Source organism: Dipodomys spectabilis, unplaced genomic scaffold, assembly GCF_019054845.1.
Source record: "Dipodomys spectabilis isolate Male_0828 unplaced genomic scaffold, ASM1905484v1 ptg000096l, whole genome shotgun sequence".
NCBI classification, from domain to species: Eukaryota; Metazoa; Chordata; class Mammalia; order Rodentia; family Heteromyidae; genus Dipodomys; species Dipodomys spectabilis.
Window position 1 is genome coordinate 22553089 of NW_024870773.1, and position 10426 is coordinate 22563514.

The 10426-nt window shown below is 39.0% G+C and overlaps 1 protein-coding gene across 1 annotated transcript; it reads left to right on the forward strand.

The window, feature by feature from the left end:
* The first annotated feature begins 4717 nt into the window (after positions 1-4717).
* LOC122113137 (tubulin alpha chain-like 3) lies at positions 4718-6948 on the forward strand. The gene is made up of 2 exons (XM_042686086.1): positions 4718-4776; positions 6085-6948. The coding sequence occupies exon 2, from the start codon at positions 6105-6107 to the stop codon at positions 6816-6818; it is 714 nt and encodes a 237-aa protein (XP_042542020.1). The 5' UTR covers positions 4718-4776; positions 6085-6104; the 3' UTR covers positions 6819-6948.
* The last annotated feature ends 3478 nt before the right edge of the window (positions 6949-10426 follow it).

The following is a 10426-nucleotide window of genomic DNA, read 5'->3' on the forward strand; positions in this document are numbered from 1 at the left end:
TGCAGTACTTGTACATGGGTGACAGTGTTGATTTGGTGTGGTAGCAAATTTTACTCATCACACTTAAGCCTTCTTCTCCACCATAAATTCTTAAGAGAAGAGGCATTTGCCTTTTTCAATATCCACGAGTATAACTAGGAGGCAGATTTCAATAAATATTTGTTCATTTGTAACTTTGCTTTTCTTTTTTTAAAGTTAAGATAAAGCTTGGTTGATTTGCTATCCTTCACTGCCTTTAATAGAAGTACTGAAGCAGGAACCTCACCTTCCTGTAGTCTTCACATTTCATTTTGGACTTTAGTGCAAATTTCTTTGTAGCAATCAATTGCTTTCCTTTTATTTAAGCTTTTTCAGTTTCTGGGGACTTCAAACTCATACTGTCATTACTATTGCTAAGATCATAAATGTGTGGTGGTTTAAAGTACACAAGCATTTTCTCTGACCGTTCTTTACTTTGCTGAGTATGATAATATATGTAGCTATTACAATATAATTCAGTTAAGAGCCATCTTTTAAGACTCTCTTGTTAATCTCTGTTATAAGACACAGTAATTTCAATATCTTAGAGAATTGTTAATTCTTCAATGGAAGTAACTTTAAAAATGCTTTTCCAGATCTGATTGGCATCAGTGGACCACATCCCTATCGTTTTAAAGATGATTGTATTTCTTTTGAGAACTGTGCCTTTCTAACATGAAGGAGCTTTGTGGTAGTACAACATTCCATATCTTGATTATGTCACCGTCAGCATTCTGGGTGTGATACTGTGTTATATAGTCTTGAGGGATTCTTCCATTGAAGGCAAATGGAGAAGGAATTCATGGGATCTTTTCTGTATCTTCTCAGGATTGCATAGGAATCTACAGTGATCTCAATACTAAAAGTTTAATCGAAATTACACATTGGTAATTCAAAGTAAACTCTGCACCAGCATTTTATAGTGTGATGTGACTTATCAATGCTGCTGTTTAGTGAATATTTTATACTCTTTTATTATTTTATAGTGTAACTAATATTTTAACAGGGTTTAGAAAGGAAGGAGAGGCTAAGAGAACAGTAAGTTGAAGGCAGCTGTTAAATCCCTTAGATGTAGTTTTGTTATAAATTCAGTTGCTTCTAAAATCAAATAAGAGATTGGTTAGGCCAAATCATTTCTGCTGAGTTACGAGAGAACAGTGTTACTCTGATGTGTGAACCACATGAAGAATAGCAACTTACTTTTTGTTGATGCTTATTTTTACAGTGAGCATTGTAAGCAAGTATCCTATATCAATATAGTACAGGGCATGGTGGTGGATATCTAAGTAAGGGAGTTACTAAGAGAAACCTGAGAGTAAACGTTACCAATTAAGAAGTTTTATTTATTTCCTTTAATTTTTAATTTTTATTGTTATTATAAAGATGATATATAGAGGGGTTACAGTTACGTAAGTCAGGTAAAGAGTAAATTTCTTTTTGGAAAATGTCACCACTTCCCTTGTTTTCTCCCAGTTTTTCCCTCACATCACCTACACCTCTACCTACAAGTCATATAGTTCATTTTCAACAGTGTCTAGTGAGTACTACTGCTGCATGTGTTCACCATTTGTCCCAACATTTCTGTGAAGTTAAGATGTTTTAATAACACAGAAACCGTGGGCCTTCTCCTCCACATTTTGAATTTAAATCTAAATTTAAGGAGCAAAGTTTTGATCTGATTAGAGTAGCTCGTGCCTTTACAACTTTCAAAGTCTAACAGGAGGGGAGGGGAAAGAAACTGTGCTTTGTAGATAAGAGCATGTGAAGCCTGTTATATAATGGAATATATTGTTTTGATTCTTATATACTACACAGTGGTAGGGGTATTCATTGATCTTAGCAAAATGTTTTTAAAGTTAAGTCATAGCCTTTGCCATGAGAGACTGACAGAGAAGCAGCACAATGGAAGATCTCCTAAGTCCTGAACTTGAATTTTCTCACAGGGTGAAGAAGGCAATGTTACGTGTTGAGAAATGCAGAGACAAAGTTCAAAGGTTTGCTGATGATGATGAGGAACAGAGTTTAAGTTGTATTGTAGGGGTGCGGCTGGTCTGCGCTGTCCTCTCAGTGGCTGGCAGAAAGCTCTGGGTCCTTCTGTTGTTCAGGCTCAGACAGTGCAATTGTGGACAAGTATAGACTGCATGTAAGCTTGGTGCAAAGTCAGCAACTGCTGTCATTTTAGATGTCCAGAATTTAACCTCTGGTTTCTCTTTCTTAGGGGAGGGAAGGGATAGTGGGAGAAAAACCAAGGAGGGGGGGGTAACAGTGCTTGACAAGAAATGTACTCACTACTTTACTCATGTAACTGTTAACTTCTTTGCGCACCATCTCCACAAGAAAATAAAATTTAAATTAAAAAAGGAGATCATTGTGTTCATTTAATTTACTAAAAAGTTGTTTGCATATTTTCAAAAAAGTGATTTAAAAGTGGAGGATAGTGGAAGTTGGTGAGGGCAGAAAGAAGGAGTAATTTTAGATAAAAAAAATAGTTGCAATCCACATCTCACTTGCATCTAACTTTGCAATTTTTAGAGTTTTCCTATGCCTATTTAAAAACTATTGGACCAAATACTCTCTACATAATTACACATCTTACATTATTTCTACTGAAATTTTTTTTATTATGGACATTATCCACATTATAAGTCTGTCTGTCTCCCTCTGGTAAGCATTTAAGGATTATATAACATTATCTTGGATTGAAGTATATAGTCTTTTAAACAAATGTCTAACAGTGGTTCAATGGCTAAGTATATTAAGCAGATCAGTTCTTAGTTTTTACTCTTATAAATGCAAAGAATTATACCTAAATCTTCGTATTTCAGGTGCTTTATTAATTTATTTGCACTATTTGCCTATTTGTCTAGTGGCTATTACAAGCATTTTTGAAATAATGCTGATGTACATAAAATAGATTTCTTCATGGTCCATTGTCTAATACATTTTTATGCCCATCAATTTGTCAGCATAGAATTTTTACATTTTAGGGTTGCCTTTCTCCTTTGAATGTTTTCTACTGTTTGTATGCTTAAAATATACTAATAGTAAATGAAAAATTTCACAATAATAATCAGCTCTAGTGTCTGATAGGATTATATATTCATTTTTCCCATAATTTTTTTTTCTGAGTGAAAGAAATATACCCTTCTCTCTTTCCCTCTCTCATTCTCTCTTTCTGCCTTATACACATGTATATACAGATTACAAAAAACTATACATACAGTTTTAACTCAGTTCTTAGCCCAGTATACAGTAGATGCCTCGTTTATGTTGCTGAAACTTTTTAATGGAATTTGAGCCTTTGGTTCAATTGTCTTTGTACCCTGGATTTTGGATTCCATGGGACACTTTTTAAAATCTTTATAATACATTTCTTTTCCGGGTGTAGTTAGCTTAGTCTCTTATCATTTATAGCCAGAAGTGCTGATTGATACTACTCTTGTTGTCTAATCAACTGACCTAAGCCTTCCCAGTCCTAAGTGATTATGGCTTCTTTCAGAGAGAGTGCCTTTCCATTCACATTGGTCAAGCTGGTGTCCAGATTGGGGATGCTTGTTGGGAACTCTATTGCCTGGAGCATGGAATCCAGCCAGATGGCTTTGTTGACAGTAAGCAGGATTCCTTGGAAAATGTTCTCGTGGACCGTGGGAATTCTTCTTCTGATACCTTCTTTCATGAGACAAGCACTGGCAAGCATATGCCCAGAGCACTTTTCGTGGACTTAGAACCAACTGTTATAGGTAACACAGATTTGATGTTCTAATACACTTAACAGGGTCTACAATCAAGCAGATCAAGTGGGTGGAATTAATGAGATTGTCTGTACAAGATCATATGAATCTTTTCCATAGTTAGAGCCTCATTCAGTGGGTATTTTGGGTGAATAGCATGACAAACATACCCAAAAGTTAGACTTGGTTAGCTTTCTTCTCCTGTGTGATGAAAGTAATTAAACCATGTTAATTTATGTACACATATGTCATGACGAAACACTGAACCTTTTTCTGAGTCTGAGAGCCAGTACTTAGAAACTATTGGGAAAGAATGTGAAAGTTTGTCATAAAGAGAAGAATTATAAAGAGAAGAATGTTTGAAAAGCATTCAAAAGACAGAAAACACCAAATAAATCTACAAATTATGGGGAAATCAATAAGATTTTTATGATTAGTAGAGGCAGACTCTGTGACATTCTGGGTCAATTCTCTTAAAATCCAGCTCCAAAAATACTGGAAAGAGAAAGGAGGTTTTACTGATGAGACAAAAGCTAGAGAGATGGTTAAGTTTGGGGTTGCTATTGTATATTAGCCGTCTGTTCTTTAATAATTACTCTCAAATTCAGCTCAAATTTCTGTAGTTTTCAGCCATCACATTTGTTTTAGCAGCTGTAGGAACCTAATACAAGATAGGTGGTAGCAAAGCACACTTTCAATTTACATGTAAAGAATTCTACCTTTTCTTAGATTAAGAGAGGCTAATTTTGCAATATAAATCCCAATATTTTACCATCACGATGGGAGAAAGAAGAGGAAGCAGAGTATGGAGTCCTGTGAGGTTTAATGAGGGCCAACAGTAGCACCGAATGCACGCACTGATCTCTCTCCCTCTGCAGATGGGATCCGGGTGGGAAAGTACCGTTCACTCTTCCACCCAGAACAGCTGGTTAATGGAAAGGAGGATGCTGCAAACAACTATGCACGAGGTCACTACTCTGTGGGCTCAGAGGTCATCGATCTTGTGCTAGAGAGGATCCGAAAGCTGGTACGTAGCTCCCCTTTCCTTACAAGCAGGCCATGCATGGGTATTTGAAATCCTGCAGGGTTCACTAACATTATCTATCACCACCACCACCACCATCACCACCCACCCAGCCAGCCCTCTGGGCCTGAGCATCCCTGTGGGTAATCAAAACTGGGAAAAGGCCCTCATGGTGGCTTTGATGACACTCTGTTACTAGGAAAGTGACACGGATCTTTACTCTTTACCCCTTCCAGGTGGTCTCCATTTCCCCTTGCTTCTACTAATGCAAGGCTTATCTTGTCAGAGACTCGCAAAGCATTAAAAAATGCATCATTTATTCGAATGGTCTACTACTTAGGAAGTTCATGGAAGACCACATTCTATCTGTAGATTATTTAATTATTATGTGAGAACCAAAAGTAGGAAATCTTTTACCAAGTATGTGGCTTGACATCAATGCCTGTTACATCAGTAGCATAGATGAAGTGTGTTGGAGTGATAGCTGTTTGTCTATTTTGGGTCAGTGGGGGACATTATTCTGTGTCAATATTTTGCTCATATTTTTTCTTTATAATTGATCAATGCCTTGCTTTAGGTCACACGCAGATAAGTTTGTGGAGGGTAATGAAAAACAGTTGACTATTGATGCTTGTTCATACAAACTGATATATTATTATCTGAGATGATTGGGACCAGACTACTTTAGATTTTTTTTTAGAAAGATTTGTGGAATATTTGAATACACGCAAACACACACACACACATATATACACACTATATATATAGGTATGTATGTAGAGAGATTTTGAGAAGGTGTATGAACTCAAAACGTGTGTAAACACAGAAACCATATTTGCTTTATGTATCCCTTATGCACAGCTTGGTGGCAATTTTAGGCAGTATTTTTTTAACCCATAGAAATACTCTAAAGATTTTCCCCCATTCTAGAAGGACCACAAGGTGTATTTTAAAGGAGTTATATTTGTTGTGGAGCTATGGTGAGCCAGGCTTTTCAGAAACTTCTTGGTGTTGTTTTTGAGAATTTGTTCCTTCCTGCCATCACCATCCAATTCACTATAAGGGTGGCTGAGTTCTTATCTCTATACATTTTTCTGTAGGCAGAACAGTGCAGCGGACTTCAGGGATTTTGGATTTTCCGGAGCTTTGGAGGTGGCACCGGGTCAGGATTTACACCTCTCTTAATGGAGCAGCTTTCAGTAGAGTACAGCAGGAAAACCAAGTTGGAGTTCTCTGTCTATCCTTCCCCCAGAATATCCACTGCTGTGGTAGAGCCTTACAACTCCATCCTCACCACCCATTCCACCCTAGAGCACTCAGACTGTACCTTCATGGTGGACAACGAAGCCATCTATGACATCTGCCATCATAAACTGGGTATCGAATGCCCCTCCTATGCCAGCCTCAATAGGTTGGTAGGTCAGGTGGTGTCTTCCATTACTGCTTCTCTCCGATTTGAAGGACCTTTGAATGTGGACCTAATTGAATTCCAGACCAACCTAGTCCCTTATCCAAGGATACATTTCCCCATCACAACCTTTGCCCCCATCATCTCTGCTGACAAAGCCTACCATGAGCATCTCTCCATACTGGACATCACGGCTGCTTGCTTTGAGTCCTCCAACCAGCTGGTGAAATGTCATCCTCAGCTTGGGAAGTACATGGCCTGCTGCCTGCTCTACAGGGGAGATGTGGTACCCAAGGACGTGAATGCTGCGATTGCATCCTTGAAGTCAAGGGCCTGTGTTCAATTTGTGGATTGGTGCCCCACTGGTTTCAAGGTGGGCATCAATCAGCAGCCACCTTCAGTGATGCCAGGAGGTGATCTGGCCCAGATCCAGAGGGCAGTCTGCATGCTGAGTAACACTACGGGCATCGTGGAGGCCTGGGCCCGGCTGGACCACAAGTTTGACCTCATGTATGCCAAGAAGGCGTTTTTGCATTGGTACATCTCAGAAGGCATGGAGCAAGGGGAGTTCTCAGAGGCCAGGGAAGATTTGGCAGTTCTGGAGAGGGATTATGAAGAAGTGGGATTGAGTTTCTGATGCCAACATGACATGTGCCACAAAGGCACCTTAAATGAAAATATCATGCTTTCTTCTCAAGCCATCATTGGCTTAGTGAGTGGAGTCCTGTTGATTAGAAGAAAACACAAACCAGTCAGTCCCAAGCCTAAATTCCGTACTAAATTATTTCTGTATTAGTAATTTGCACATGTGCCTTCATCTACAATGTTATTTAGATCTGTTACCCAAGAGCTTTCTGGGGTTTGGAGTCCTTTGAACTACTGAGGCACTTTTAGGTGGAGTGTTTTTTTGTTTGTGTTGTAGTTTCTATGTCAGAGTATAAACCCAACTTTGCTTTGTTCTTTAATGTGGAGAGTCTATAACATTCTAAAGCTCTTCTTTTCCTGTACCTGAGAAGGAAAATTATGGATGTTATTTTCCCTATGGCTATATTTGATACATTAATTAAATCACAGATATTTCCAATATGTTCTGTTTTCCTTCTTCCCAAAGTATGCCTGAAGATCTCAGTTTGTTTTTCACAAAAACCATGAAAATATTTCTGGGTTGATAAAACTTGGTTCTGGTGTTCTCCAGTTGAGAAAGTCAGTCACCTCTCCTATTCTCCTGTCATGGAGGAGACATTCTCAAAAGCCAGCATTACAACTCATGCCTGTATTCCTAGCTACTCAAGAGGGAGAGCCAACCTGGGAAGAAAAATTCTTGAGACTCTTAACTCCAACTAACCATCAAAAAGCTGGAAATGGAGTTGTATCTCAAGTGGTAGAGTGCTAGCCTTGGGCAAAAAAGCTCAGGGACAGTGCCTAGGTCCTGAATTCAAGCCCCAAGACCTGCACATGCACGCGCGCGCGCGCGCACACACACACACACACACACACACACACGTGTCTGGCAGAAGCTGTCATCTGAGTCACACCAGAGGATTGACAAAAACAGAGGTTCTGAGCGTCACTGAACAACTACTAAAGGAGAACCCTGGAGACTGGGAGGGGATTTGATATTTAAAGAGCACTTAATGGAATTAATTGTTGGTGCCAAAATGTCATTCTAAACAAGAATGTACTACAGAAAAAAATAGCTGTAAACATGCTCAAAGACTTTAGTTTGACGAGTTGGAATGAATGTGAACTAAATATTGAAGCTGCATTCTTGGATTTAGGCATTGCTTTGAGCTGACAATCAGGACTTTGCTCCTTGGTGTTGCTTTACTTTCATTCTCCCCCTTTCCTCCCCCCCCCCCCCCCCCCCCCAGCCAGGTATGTTCTCTTGGCCTCAGCACAGTAGTTTTTTTGGCCCAAGTGAAGAACTGAAGGTAGCAGGTGCTCAAGCACCAACTGGAGGAGACCTGAAGTTGTGTCTTTGTGAGACACACACTACAAGGCTACAAGCCTACAAACCATGAGCCTAGGGCTTGTACCACGTTACCTAAAAAGTGACCTTTTAAAAATGGTGTAATGAAATGTTTTAAAGAATAGTTTTAGGTTCACAGAAACATTGAGTAGAGATCCTGACCTCCATTTCTATAGTTTTCCTAGTATTCTTTTTATCTTCTAAAATCCCTCCCTGAGATGTGCTCATCAAGAATGCCACTCAAACAGCGAACCACGTTGCACATTTTCAACTGGAATAATTGCCCTCTTGGAGGGTGATGAATGCAGTTTGGGAGAAATGATATCTAGATAGTTTTCAACACCCACAAAAGCCTGGGCTTTCCTGTAGAGAAAACTGCTGGGCAGCAGTTTTGCTTAATCCCCTGTGGACGCTGTGTTCCAATTTGTACAGACCAAGTTTTGGCAGAGGGCTGGCTATTAACATTAAGACAGCCTCATGCTAAGGGGTTTTAAATGCGCCTGTTTGGACATGTGTCAGGATTTCAGGTATAATGATAGGAAAAAGAAAGTGCTCTTTAGTTTGTTTTTTTTTTTGTTTTTTTGCTTTGATCAAGCATTAAGAATAAAGTAAAAATAAAAACCAAAGGAATGATTTTGTGATCTTCACTTCCAATAGGGATTGGCATGGATTGCTGGCTCATTATTTAACCATGGGAAGAAAACCTCTATAGCAACTTGTTCTAGAGTTCACAGTTTTGTTAGACTTTTTTTTTTTTAATTAAAAAAAAAAAAATTCCTTTAATGTACATGGGTTGTTTCTACTATTAGCCACTGGAGGGCACTAGTGAAATACTTAAATACCATTGCTGTGTGTGTGTGTGTGTGTGTGTGTGTGTGTGTGTGTGTGAGAGAGAGAGAGAGAGAGAGAGACAGAGAGAGAGAGGGAGAGGGAGAGGGAGAGAGAGGGAGGGAGAGAGAGAGGAAGCCATAGCTTTTATTTTATTTTTATTTTTTTTTTGGGGGGGGGGTCCGGTCGTGGGGCTTGAACTCTGGGCCTGGGCGCTGTCCCTCAGCTCTTCAGCTAAAGGCTAGCGCTCTACCACTTGAGCCACAGCGCCACTTCCGGCTTTTTTCTTTTTGCTTATGTGGTACTGAGGAATCGAACCCAGAGCCTCAGGCATGCAAGGCAAGCGCTTTACCACTGAGCCACCTTCCCCTCCCAGCTTTTATTTTTTTAAAAGTCTTATAAAGGAGTTCCAGTTCACCATGTCTGTTCAAGAGGACAATGCATCTTAATGTTACCTCTCCATCATTCTCTCCCGTCTGGAAAATGTGTAACATCACTTTATAAAGAGATGTGCATGAATTTTTTGGTCTTAGATAAATGTTACTATATTGTTTAGATTGAATATAAAGTTAAAGTATTCCTCTCGCCCTTTGAGACAGATTCTTGCTATGTCAAGTTGGCCCTAAATGCCAGTTCCTCCTACCCTACCTGAGTACTGGGTTACAGGATATAATATTTTATTTTAATTAATCTAATTGTCTGGCAAACTTTATCAGGTACCCTAAATAATTATTTCAATATCTGATCGTTTAAACCACAAGTATGATAAGCACACTTACGTGTTTCCAAACTATCTGCGAACTAGTAAGAGTTTTACTTAAGATCACAAGTGCACATTTATAAAACTTACGTATTTTAATATAGGAACATAAAAATTTAACATCCATCTATTAAGCCCAATGCTCTTAAATAGTATACATTCTGCACTTTGAATGCCATGCCTCTTTATCACAGAAATTTCAACCATTCTTATTTAATTTATTATTCATAAGCACCTGACAGATGCTCATCATTGTTATTTTAACCACAGTGGCTACAACAGCAAACAAACAAAAAATTCCCACTGCCATGGAGTTTATACTTTGGGGAATGAGATCTATAAGTCAGTTATACTGGATAAGGTATGGACCAAAGCAAGTACCATTGGCTTACACCTTGTTAGGGCTTCGGGACACTTTCTCTATGTTCTGATGTTTCAGTGGAGGTCACAGAACCAGGTGGTGCTCTAATAAATAAAACCAATCAAATAAAGAGAAAAACCTCAGAACCTTGTGCATGGCTATCTTGATCAGTAATTTCCTCTGCAGGATACAGTTACATTTAGAAAACGTAAGTGGCCCCTTTTGAACCTGTCATGACATGTTGTGTGTGTGTGATCATTAGTAGAAAGCAACTCAGTCTGCTTGGGGCATGGACACTGGATAATTGGCTAGGCTTCTTCACTGAAT